Genomic DNA, 13,363 nt, shown 5'->3' with positions numbered 1-13,363 from the left:
GTTTCCTGTGGTGCAGATACAGTGTGGAGGTGAGTGATCAGAGTGCCCAGTTGAGAGCTTCCCCATTCTCGGGGCTGGCCTTCTTCTCTGTGGGAATCTTGGGGACCAAACTGACCTCTCTTCTTTTCTATGCTGTGTGCTTCTTTCTAGCTTAGCTATCAAAATACTTCTTCATTGTCTTTTGTTTGTTTTTGTTTGTTTCTGAGTGGGACTAGGATCTCATGCTGTCCAGGCTAGTCTCAAACTCACTAAGTAGCCAAGGTTGACCTTGAACTTTTGATTCTCCTGCCTCCACCTCACAAGTTCTGGGATGACATGTGTGTGTGTCACTTGGCCCAGTTTTTATCCAGTTTATACAGTGCTGGGGATTGAACCCATGGCCTCATGCACGCTGGGCAAGCACTCTGCCAACTGAGCTACGTCTCTCACTGGGCTCTTGCATAGAATAGTTTAATTCTCTCTATTTTAAGAATCTTCCATTTTAAGCGGTTCAGCTATTTGTTGGCACACAATTCATTTCAAAATTGTTTGATGTGCTGAGATGTGCAACACTTAAAAGGGTGCTTTGGGCAAATGCCCTGCATCCCCACTACTTCCCATAGCTTGTAAGTAGGTCCCTGGGGGTCAGGGAAGTGCCATGGCCCTGAAACTTCAACTCTAACCCACTCAATTGAACTGTCTCCAGATCATGTCGCACGAGCTCTTCTCCACACTTAGTCTCCGGCTCTTTGGAAGGTGATAGGATGGTAGAGGCAGAGGTGGACGCATCATACTGGGTCTGATTAGAAGATTACACTCTGCGGGGAAGAGTTGGTGTGTATCTGTGCCGAGCCCTGGAACAAACAGGGAAGATATCCTATTCAAAGGAAACTTTGAACCCTGTGGGGTGTTCATTTGTGAGAACACTCTCAGACGGTAGCTTCTACACATACAACCTTAAACTAAAGGACTCAGAGATCCATGGGATATTTCGGCTTTGAAACTTGGGTTCCTAGACATCAAAACAAGAACTGCACTGAAAAAAAAAAAAACTATTAAAAATAATTCAGAAGCTGCCAGGTGGAACAGCCCCAGAAGATGCTCACTGAGGAGGGAAGAGAGGTGAGGAGTGTCAGCGCTCTGGGAAGGAGGCACCCTGAGCTGGATCACACTCCCAAAAATGCAGATGCAGCCAGATGTCCTCATAGTTTGGTTATATTTGTATATGGTGGCCCTCATATTTGGAGATGGCTCTCTGGGTGTCCCTTTTGAGTGACTGTCTACAGTCATTGTCCGATAATGTCTCTCTCTCTCTTCTTGTTTAAGAAAAATTTGGTTTGCTTCAAACACTCTGGGCATTTTGCCTGAATAGACATGGTTCAAACAACTTCGGGAAAAGTGGGAGTGTCTCCAATGAAAAGAGAAATACACTTAGCTAAAATGTATGGGGGTGAGATAAGCAAGGCATGCGTTGTGCATGATTTATCTTCATAGAGGCCTGTGTTAATCACCAGCATGCTGTTATTTCATCAAAATGTAGCAAGGGTTGCTGGGAGCTAGCAGGCGGTACGGCAGCAGTGTTAGTTAAGGGTGGTATTAGCCTCCATATACCAGTAGACCTGGGTGGTGGAGTGAGTATCCCTCTGGCCTTGGCATTTCTACAAGCCTTTTGTTTTATTGTTTCTCTATAGGAAAGTGTGTTTGTTGGGTGGGTGCTGCCTCGTCAGTGTTTGCCCTTGTCTTTTTATATCTGTGTTCCTGTCAACTCCAGCTAAGGGGGCAAGGGCAGGAAGAAAGCAGAGGAGTGTCATGCATGTAAAGGGATCTTGGTGACATGAACTTGGCTGTGACCCACTTAAAGCTGAACCTCCATATCCTCTGTAGGGGTTTGTGGAGTGCCGGAGTCAGAGTGGAAAAATCATGCATCCCCTTATGGTTCTAGGTGGTGAGTTACTTAAACTATTTCTAGGGACTCAGTCACTGGCATCTCTTATGGAACAAGTCATTACCCAGTTTCAGAAGGTGAAATCACGGGACTAGAAATCAAGGGAGTAGCCTTGAACTCTAGAGAAGGCGGATCTTGGGTGAATCTCTACCCTGCTGTGATGTGCTCATGTCTGTCTGTTTCTCCTCTCTTGGGCTGTGGTCAGTCCCTGGAAGGCAGGGATGCCTTGTTCTGTAGATGGGATGAGGAGTTGCCCAGAGTGTAAACACCACTCTCTACATGTTTCCTGAATGCTGCTCTCTCCTCCTCTCCTGACCCTGGTTGCAGGCTAAGTGGTGATCTTCTTAGATCTGGGTCTTTTGCTTCTCAGGGGCTTGCCTCAACGTACAATCCTGTGTCTTAGAACTCTGTCTTCCGACCTAGGTTGGCATGGTATCAACTTGACTTAACTTGCTACCAAACCCAACTCGTGTTCAAATCTTTGGTCACCCTATCCCCCTTTTCCCTCTCCTGGCTCTTGTTTGGACCCTTTGCCTGGACTTCTAAGGCTATTTCCTGTCTTCTGGTCCCTCTCCACCTAAAGGAGGTATTGCTGAAAACTTGAAGGAGGATTTATTTATAAGCAGTGAATATGTTATTGTTTCAAAGTCAGTAGTTCATATTGTTCAGTCATTTCTTTATTTTAAAATCTTAATACTTTATGTAAAACATGAAGTTTTTAGAAGTATCGTTTTGCTTCAGCCTCTCTTCTCTATGTATTCTGGGGGGGAAAAAAACCACAAGAACAGACAAGCCATACATACTCAGTGCCTTTAGTGTGTAATCTTTGTCAGCCTGGTGAATGTTCACTGTGGATTGGAAAGCAGTGGTGTCCTCCGCTGGCTTCTGTGAGTTCGTGTCCTTCACTGAGTTTTAAAATCAGTCCCTTTAGCTTCCCTCCTGATAATTTGTACAAACGCTCCGTATTGTTGGCATGGATCATTTATTGAAAAATACTTGAGTGATGTTAACATCTGCCAGTTGGTGGGATTTATCTGTGGCATCTCTCATATAAATACTGGTTTTTTTCTATGGTAAATACTGAGTTTTTCTATGGTTACAGTTATCAATGTTCCACAATGTTGTACGTCTTGTTTGCCATTTTTCTGTAATAGTTTTAAAGTTGTGTTTGTCATCTTTATCTTTTCATTGGAACCCACATGTCCATCCCCTCACCTTTCTGTGCTCTGTTTTGGTCTATGGCACTTAGACCGTATCGGGTGTGTTTTGCCTTCATCCCTCTGTGGTTGTTCTTCTTGTTTTGTTTGTGTCTTTCTCCCCCTTATAGAATGGAAGCTCTGTGAGGGCAGGGTCTTTGGCCTGTTTCATTCATGACTGTATTCTAATGTCTAGAATGGTCACTGGTATCCAGTAGGCGCTCAATAAATACTATTTTTGGACAAATAAAGACTAAGCCATCTGGAGTTTATTTTTGTGTCTCTGGTGTGACCAGGGCTTGCTCTCTTTCTCTTCCTGGCTCATGAAAAGCTTGGTTTTCAATGTCATTATCTACAGGTTTTTTTTTTTTTTTTTCATGTCACCTCTGCAGTTCTTTTTCCTATGCTATTGTCTTTAAATATTCTTTTCCTACCTCTCTGCCAGAGTCTAGAGGAAAGCCCAGTCTTTAGACTTAGGAGTTGGGCATGGGGAGGAGGGAGATCCCAGTCCGGTCTATCAGCAGCCAGATTATCAGTGGGCCTTTAAGACTTACCTTGTGTAAAGCGGGTGTAAACATGGACAGAGCTCCTTCTCTCAAGGGAGTTTCTGAATGATATCTAAATTCATCAGAGGGTGGAGGAGTATGCTAAGTGACATATCCTGTTCTAAGCCATGTGCCCTGGGAATGCAGAAGCTGGACAGTCTATCCTAAACTCTGAGGAAATGAAATCTGGCTTCGCCCCTACTTCTGCTTCTGACTAGGCTTTGTGTTATGGACAAATTCATAAAAATCCCTTATCTTTTCCAACATTCTGATTCTTTTTCAATAAAAGGAAACCAATCCTAACAGTACCTGTTCCTGAGGTGCTGGTATAGACGGACTGATGGCATGTGTGCCAAGTGCTTTATTACCACTGTGCCTCCAAAGGCGAACTAATTCTCCTGTGGATTGAGAGTCTGTGGGGAGAGCGCAGTGTCTGAATGCGTCTTGCATTATGGGTTGAATTTTTCTAGGCAGAAATTGAATGGGTGGAAGAGGTCATGCCAGATAAAATACAGAGTAAATAAAACCAAAAATATGAAGATCAGAAGGTGTGGGGTGAGTCCAGACAGAGATCCAGTCTGACTGCATTAGACAAGGGAGTGGTCAGTGGAGCGGCTGGAAAATGTGAGTTGAGACCTATTGGGGTGGGCGGTGGGTATTGAGCCAAGGACAAGGTTATTATTACTTATGATTCTTCAGCATGCTCCTGCTGCTCAAGTGAGTCTGAGCCTCAGAGTGGTGTCCTGTATACTGGGCTAGTAGCAGAGGAGGAGGGGGAAGGAGGGTTAGTATGGCAGGGTTCATAGTCACAACACCGAAACTTAAGGGATGTTTTTGAAAGGATCATTTTTACCATCCGTTTTGAGCTGGCTGTGAACAGATGCCCATTGCACTGCTCAGAGTCAGTCTTCTTCCCAGCTTCTGGGGCTTTCTCTCTGAACTCATATCCATCCAAGAAAGCTCAGGGACAGACCAGCAAGCTGTTGCTTCCTTTCTCCATCCCACTTGCCTCCCCAGAAGTTTAAAGAATCATGGCCCCTTTTGGGGATGATGGCACATATCGCATACCATGACCTGTAATCCCAGAACTTGGTTGACAGAGGCAGGAGGATCTTAAATACAAGGTCATCGTCTACAGCTAGCCTGGGCTAATGAAACCCTGTGTCAGAAATTAGAATGGGTGGGAACCACCAGGGAGATGGCTCGGTTGGCAAAGTGCTTGCCATGAAAGAATGAGGACCAGTGTTCTAATCCTCTGCACTGACAAAAAGCTGGGCGGCAGCACCAACCAGGCAGACACCAGGAAGGTCCCTTGAGCTTGCTGGCCAGCCAGTCTAGCCTAATTGGTGAGATCCAGGCTCAGTGAGGAAGACATCTGCCATCAACTTCTACATGTACACATACATGTGCACCATATGTGTGTACAACATAGATAACACACACACACACAGATACACACACACCTGACAGCCCCAACCCCAACAGGTCCTTTGTCAGGTAAAATCCCACACCACCATTGGTTTCCAGTCCACCTTTTGCCCCAGGCCTCTGCCACAGTGCTAAGGTGTGGTCCTTAGCAGGATATGGATAAAAAGAGCCTGGGTCACAGCATTAGGGAAGCTGTGGCTAAGGTCTCAGCTCTTGCCAGTGTCTTGAACCTTGGTTTCTTGTTGGGAGTGATAACCACTTACGGTTGCTTGTAAGCATCACGAACTAAGCCATACAAGGCCTGATACCCAAGACATGTCTTCGTTGCTTCTCAGTGGATGCACAGGCGCTGGGAAGCTACTGCATTCATTCTTTCTTGACAACTGGATAGCTAAGTCATTCTTAGGCACCCAGGAGGATCTGCATGCTGCTCTACTCTGAAAAGTTGAGTTCCCATCAATCTAGGATAGAAATCAAACCAAATAAGATTATCTTAGCTCAGAAGCCCGTTTCAACTGGTCCTTTTGACTAGCATCGCTCTATTATTATATATTACTTCAAACTTAATAGAAAAAAATTGATTAAAATATGCACCCCGTTCATATCCAGCCTGGCTGAATGCCACAAGACACATTAATTGAAAGTGGATTTGCACGGCCTACTCAAGCCCATGAAGATGAAGAATGTGCCTTTCTCCTCTGGGCCTTCATTGATTTTTCATTTTCTCCACTCAGAGCTTCATTTAGCAATTTTTCAGTTTCATTTGGCCGGGTCCTTGATTCATCCCCTCCCGTGAGGTAATGCACCTGCTTCTTCATCCTCCTGAAGCCGTTCTTGCAGGCTGTGTTAGCGCACACACAGTCCGGTCTTGTCAAATTGCCCTGTGCATCACTGCTTTCAAAAGGAGGCTAAGCTTTATTATTTTTCTTTTTTTCATTTTCATGGTGTCTTTTCCTTTACCAAGGAGAGTGAAGTTTAAACTTATAAGTAAAAGGGTCCGAGATGTAGCTCAGTTGCAGAATGACTGCTCCCGGGACCCTGAGTTCCATCCTCATCAGCGCAAATAAACCAAGCCAAACAAAGCTCCAAACTATGACAATAAGCTGACAGCTTGATAAAAACTTCTAGACCAGAGGCCTGGTGATTGGGACCAAACCAAGCGCTTCAGAAGGGTGGGATATGCCAGTCATGTTCATGTTTCCATCGTGTGGTGTAAGGGAGCAAACAGAAGTCCCAATTTGTGAGGGTATAGGTAATGACTCTGCCAGATCATGGAGCAGGTGGTTGGGTTCAAAACAAGACCCTCTCAGGACAAGAGGAAGCACAAGAGAGGTAGACACTTGAAAGGAATTCTAGAAGGTTCTTCCCTGTCCTGTTCTATTCATGTTCTGTAAAATCCCTGACTCAATGAATCCCTAGTGGTTTTGAAAACGGTACTGGTCTAGGGGAGGGGAGATAACTGGAGAGATGACTCAGTGAAGAACACTCGCTGCTCTTGTGTAGAATCAGGGTTCAGTTCCTGGAGCTTACAACTGCCTACAACTCCAGTTCCAAAGGACCTCTTCTGGCCTCACAGGTACCAGCATGCGTACGGTGCACATGAAACTCGTGCAGGTACATACACATAAAAAGGAAATACGTTATGAAAACAGTATTGAGGAAAAAAAAAAACCCTGGTTGGGTGGTGGGGGTGTCCTCAGGAAGGAAGGAATAGCACAACAGAGTCTTAGTGATGGTGGGTGTGGCTTCTGCATTAATGTTAATGCACTCCTCACTGCACTTCAATCCCTGACCTTAAATACATGAGCCTGTGAGCCTTGTGGCTATCCTTAAAATGAAAAGCAAACATACAATAAAACAGATTTTAAAGGGAATAGAAAAAATGCCATAAATATAGCCTGACTTCTTTCTATTTCAAGAGCTTATACAGTTGAATCAGTGTAACTATTGGTATTTTTTGTTTTGTCCTGGTTTTAGCTCTGAGAAGGCAGCCATTCGTGAGTACCACACGGAAGTGTTTTAGTCCATTCATGAATCAGGCAGTAGCACACACTAATGTTTCCGTCCAAGGCGTCACATGGGGCACAAGGGAGAAGCTTTAACAAGGTGTTGTCAGAACCAAGACAAAAAAAAAAATATTGAGGACTAAGGAGGTAGTTTTGTTCCCAGACAGCCTGCCTCCTGTGCTTAAAGCCCTGGGTTTGATTCCCCAAGAATACACTAGGCATGGTCATACACTCTTCAAGTGGAGGCAGGAATCAGTTTAAGGCCATTCTCAGTTACACAGGGAGATCAAGGCTAGCCTGGGATCCATGAGACCAAGTTTAAAAAGTGTGTATGTGCGTGCGTGCGTGCGTGTGTAGTTAAATCAGAAAGTGCCTACTTAGAAGTGAAGTTGCAGTTTCTGATCTCCGAAGCCCCTAGCTGTAAGTTTATAGATGGGTTCTGCTTCAGGATTTGCTTCTGATTGGTGATGTTCCTAATTAAGGGCAAGTTGTTGGCTTCCAATTAAATTTAGGTTTCATCTTTTTAAGCCAGTTCTTGCCCAGTAACTCCCCAAGAGTTTCTGTTTGCTTGGGTCAGAACCCCAGGCATTGAACCCTAATTATTTTAACACTTTCCCAGTTGACAACCTCTCAACTATGAGAGCTTCACCCAAAGCATCACCAACATGGCTGCTTTGTCTTTGTCTCAGTATAGGACTTCTAATTGTGACCAACAGAGTGTTTGTTTCTTTGTTTAATAATGGGATCTGACACTGCAGCCTAGGCTGGTCTGAAATTCACTATGTTGCCTCTGCTGGCCTGGCATATGTGACAATCCTGCTTTGGTCTCCTGAGTGCTAGGATCACAAGTGTGAACCACTCTACCTACCCTTGATGGTGGTGGTTGTTTGAGGCAGAATCCTGTAGTTCAGAATAGCCTCAGACTTATTATGTAACTGAAGGTGATCTTGAATTTCAGATCCTCCTGCTGGTCAGTACCCCCTGAGTATGGCTATTACAGGTGTGCACCACTACCTCAGTTTTATGAGGTGCTGGTGATCAAACCCAGGGCTTCGTGCATGCTAGGCAAACACTCTACCAATAAGCCAGCCCCAGCCCCTGCCCAGTAGTTTTTAACATGACTTTCCGTACAGATTTGGGGAGGGAGGAAAGCTGACTGTACTCGTGGCCCTGGGATATGTCATCTAGCTGGAAGGAGTCTTGCATGCAGTCGGCTGCAGTGTGCCTCCTCTTTTCTGAAGCCTTTTCCACATGTTATCATTTCCCAGTAGGATAAGAAAATACCTAGAGAATATTTTTTCTTAACAACCTGTGTCGATCGTGTCTAATATCAAATGCTTACTTGCGGCTGTATTTCTTCACTAATTTCTCCTCACGGTTCCCAAGTTCCATATTGAATTATTATGCTTCCTGAGCCTTGCACAACTGGGTATTGGTCACATAAATCCAGCTATAGACGGTGTCCTTTTCTATCATCAATCATAAAATGACCTGTATCCTATGTGTTATTGTTAGAAAGAAAAGCCCACAAAGTTGCAAGTCTTACAATTTCATGAAGCATAGAGTCTGGGGAACGGGGGAGGGTTAGGTGTATGTGTTTTTGTGTGTGTGTGGTGTGTGTCTGTGTATGAGTGTGTGTATAGATACAGGGTGTGAGTGGTATGTGGGTGCATATCTGTGTGTGTATGCTTATGGCGGCCAGAATGAAACCTCTAATGTCAGCATCATTCCTCAAGAGCAGTCAACTGTCATCTATCTATCTATCTATCTATCTATCTATCTATCTATCTATTTATCTATCATTTGTCTGTCATCTGTCTATCATCTGTCTGTCATCTGTATCTCTGTCTATCTGTCTATCTATCATCTGTCTATCTATCAATCATCTGTCATCTGTCTATCTATTAATCATCTATCTGTCATCTGTCTATCATCTTTCTGTCATCTGTCTATCATCTGTCTATCATGTCTATCTATCATGTCTGTCATCTGTCTATCTGTCTGTCTATCTATCATCTGTCTGTCATCTGTCTGTCTCTCTATCATCTATCTGTCATCTGTCTGTCTATGTATCTAACTGTCTATCTATCTATCTATGTATCTATCTATGTATCTATCTATCTATCTATTGAGACAGTATCTCTCACTAAACTCGAGCTTACTCGAATTCCCCCACACTTAGTGTCCAGCCTTCATGGGACCAAGGATCTCCTCTCCCACCTATGCTTGACAAAGCCATCCTCCCCTACATATACAACTGGAGCCATGGGTCCATCCCTCTGTGCTCCCAGGCTGCTGGTTTAGAGCCTGAGAGCTCTGGTTGGTTGGTATTGTTGCTCTCCTCATAGGGCCGCAAACCCCAGCTTGATCAAGCTCACTAAGCCCCAGGAATCTTCTATTTCCTGCTTCCCACCATTGGGCTTACAAGTTCACCACCATGCCTGACTTTATAATTCAGCCTTGTAACTACTTGACTTACTAAGCTATCTCCCCAATCCTATTCCAACATTATTGTACGCTTTCTTCTTCATCTGGTTGGTAACTATTTTTGAGCCAAGTTAAAAGGAATCTTTTCACTACAGTAATCTGTTTCCAAAGCAATTAATGAAACTGTGCGGTTTATGAGACCCCTGCCTCCCCAGACAATGCCAGCGTGTGACCATGCTTAAGAGTGATTGCTTAGCTCAAACTACAGATGCAAGTGTCTCAACTGTTGTTAAAGAGGAGAAAAGCAATGATCAGTTATAGCAAGCTACAACTGTCATTTCCCTTCTCCTTAAACAAATTAACTTAAAAATTGTATATATGTATACCTGCTTATCTGTATGTGCACCACTGTGTTGCACCACTGTGTGCAGTACCCACAGAGGCCAGAAGAGGGCATCAGGTCCCCCAGAGCTGGAATTCCAGACAGTTGTATGCCACCCAGTGTGAGTGCTAAATCCTGGTCCTCTGCCAGAGCAGTAAGTGCTCTTAACCACAAAGTCATCTCTCCACCTCTTCCCTTCCCTTTAAACACCGAATCAGCCTAAAGGCTTAAAAACTTGGCATCTTGCAAGATCTCTTTAATGTAACTCATCTGTTCAGTGTGGTGCAGAGCCATGCTGATAGAGACAGGCGTTAGAAAGCATCATTTTAACCTCAGTTTAAAGATAGCAGGTAAGATTATGTGCTGCCTAGAGCTGGACTTGAGTGTGATATTTAAATTCAGCTAGTAGAGTAAGATGAGGTCACCTATAAAAGCCTGTAAAGTGGGTCCCCTGACTTTTCACTTTTTTAAAAATTTGTTTCTAAGTTTTTTTAATTGGATATTTTATTTACATTTTATCCCCCCCCCCACACCCAGGAACCCTCTACCCTATCCCCCCTCCTCCTGCTTCTATGAAGATGTACCCCCACCTGTCCCCCCCACTCCTACCTCCCCACCCTCGAATTCCCCCACACTTAGTGTCCAGCCTTCATGGGACCAAGGATCTCCTCTCCCACCTATGCCTGACAAAGCCATCCTCCCCTACATATACAGCTGGAGCCATGGGTCCATCCCTCTGCTCCCAGGCTTCTGGTTTAGAGCCTGAGAGCTCTGGTTGGTTGGTATTGTTGCTCTCCTCATAGGGCCGCGAACCCCAGCTTGATCAAGCTCAGTATTTTGGGTCATTTACTACCACCTGGTGACAGCTAGACATAAATGCAGCTTTTCTGAAGAATAATCGAACCTCCTGAAGGTCAAGTTACAAACCAGAATGCCTCAGTCAGCCACTGAGGGCCTGGATGGTAGAGCAGGTCTGTAATCTCAGCACTCAGAGGGTAGAGGCAGGGGAATGAGGAGAAGTTCAAGATCTTTGGCATCATAGTTCCTAGCCAGCCTGGACTATGTGAGATCCTGTTGCAAAACATAACCTGTGACAGAAAAGAGGGGCTGGAATGCAGCTCAGTGGTACAGTGCTTATCCAGCCTGCAAATAGGCCTAGGATTGATCCCCACCACTGTATAAACCTGGTTTGACTGCATATGAAGAATGTTCAGTTAGCACAGGAAGCATGTTTGTGAAAAATTTATGTCAGAGGCCTCTGCACCCTCTGAATCCTTCCCATTATCCTTTCTTCCTCCCTCCAACCAAACACCTCCTCACGGTGACATCAGCCCTCCCCTTTCTCAAAAAAGCTCCCAGAACATTCTCTGTCACGTCTCCTGATGATGGCTTCACCATGGACTGATTTATAGCCATTGCTCAGTATCTGTGAGAGTCTGGTTTTAGGATCCTCTGTGCAGACCAAAACTCTGAGAATTTCAAGTTCTTCTAAGAAATGGTGCAGTATTCATGCAGAGTCTGTACACACCCCTTTCCATTCTCTTTAAGCATCTCTGGATTTCTTATAAGTCCTAATAAAATACCGACACCATGTGAATAGTTTTTATATTATATAAGGAATAGTAGCAAGAAAACAATCTGTCCACATTCAATGCAGATACTTAATAAACTATTTCTGAACTATAGTTTAGAACTAAGACTGTAGGGCCCACAGATACAGAAAACTGAGGTCATTTTAAAAACTGAAGCCCATGGGCCAGCTGGGTGGTCTGCGACTTCCCATGAGCTCCTCGTGTCCCAAGGTCCCTGCTGCTCTCTGCGGCCTGATTCTAGTGTTCAAAGGAAACCACATCTCTAGTTTCCTTGACCTCCGAGCCATTCGAGAGTCCTTCAGAGGCAGGAAGACTGGGTGTTTGATGTAACTTTTTATGTTATTTGATGGAACTTTTCTCCTTACCAACTTAGGCCCTTTAGTAAATTTCAGGTCTCATTTTGGCTGCTACCAAAAGACAAGTCATTTTAGGGCGGGGGATATAGTTCAGTGGTAGAGTGCTTGCCCAGCATGTACATGGTCCTGGGTTCAATACCCAGCACCAAAAGGTAAAAACAACTAAAAGTTAGTTTTAAAAATCATAAGGGCTGGGGTGATGAGCCAGTTAGGAAAGTACTTGCCCTGAAAACATGAGAGCATGAGTCTGAATCCCTACCTCTCATGAAGAAGCTGGTCATGATGCCTGTGGTCCCAGCAATGATGAGATGGGACAGAGACAGAGCTCGCTGAGCAGCCGCTCCAAGGTCAGTCAGCAAGAGACCAAGTCTCAGAACATAGGGTGGGAATAACAGAGGAAGATACTCCAGGTCAACCTCAGGCCCCACATGCATATGCCCACACACATGTGCATGCACAAGTGTGCACACACACTAATTTGTATCTCAGCGCACAAAATCTTAAGACTGTAAGAAGGAAAGGCAAAAGAGCATCATGGCAATGAATTTTGTAAGCCGTTCCTATACAAAATAGAAAAAAATTACACCATTTGTGGTGGAGGGGGACTCAGTCCTACACCAACCTCAGAATTGTTTCTCTTCCCCAATCCCTTCAACGGCTTTTATTTTCACTTTGGTAAACTTTTGTTGTTCTGTCCCTCGAGGCTTTTTATAAACACACACACACACACACACACACACACACACACACACACACACACACACTTTGCAATGTGTTTGTTCCTAGCATTTGTGTAATACACTCCATCATGCTGGTATCTCCTGATTTATGGCCGCTTCCTTTAGTGCAAGGCATTAACGTTATTTCCATTTTCTCTCTATTATAAATAATGGAAGCAAGAACATCTTTCTACATGCAGCTTTTTTCCTGTGTTTGAGTTATGTCCTCAGGACAGATTCCCAGGAGTGGGATTAGTGGGTCAAAGGGTCTGAACAGCTTTATGGCTCTTAATATTTATTGCTAAATGGCCAGCAGGGTCACTCTAATTTACAGTGCCACCTGCAGCACATGAGTGTCGGTCCCTCCTAGGCTTGCCAACATTGGTCTCTTCAGGCATTGCTTTAGGGGCAGATTTCAGAGGCATCTAGGTAACTTGTTACTCTATTTTCTATAGTTATTTAAAAAAAAAAAAACACTAGGCATTTTACCTTAAGTGTATTTATTTCATTCTATTTCATATGGCTAGTTTTTCTTCCCATAGGGTGATATATTATAATATCACTTGAAATTTTTAAATATGCTATAATTAAAATGCCAACTGTAGACCTGGGGTACAGGTCAGGTGACAGAATGATCACTGACTGGGGATGCAGGCCCTCCTGGGTTTGATCCTAGCACTGCATAAAACTGAGTGTGATGGGGCAGCTTGTAATCCTAGGAGGAGCGCCAGGGGTTTAGGTTAGAAACTACATGGAGAGTTTGAGGCCAGCCTGGAGTAGAGACTCAG

General features: G+C 44.3%; 1 protein-coding gene across 2 annotated transcripts in view; it reads left to right on the top strand.

Annotated features, from left to right (window-relative positions):
• Myzap (myocardial zonula adherens protein) overlaps positions 1-13,363 on the top strand; it is an 88,648-nt gene that overhangs the window by 52,203 nt on the left and 23,082 nt on the right. Inside the window, exon 11 of one of the 2 annotated variants that reach the window (XM_076926238.1) lies at positions 686-3,363. The exons of the other annotated variant lie outside the window; for it this stretch is intronic. Within the exon in view, the coding sequence (XP_076782353.1) occupies positions 686-739 (54 nt within the window). The 3' untranslated portion in view covers positions 740-3,363. Of the gene's footprint in view, positions 1-685; positions 3,364-13,363 lie in introns of those variants that run through there. 2 annotated transcript variants of the gene reach the window in all.

This window comes from Arvicanthis niloticus, chromosome 27 (assembly GCF_011762505.2).
Source record: "Arvicanthis niloticus isolate mArvNil1 chromosome 27, mArvNil1.pat.X, whole genome shotgun sequence".
Classification (NCBI taxonomy): domain Eukaryota; kingdom Metazoa; phylum Chordata; class Mammalia; order Rodentia; family Muridae; genus Arvicanthis; species Arvicanthis niloticus.
The sequence above is the reverse complement of the archived record's forward strand: the minus strand, read 5'-3'. Positions and strand labels throughout refer to the sequence as shown.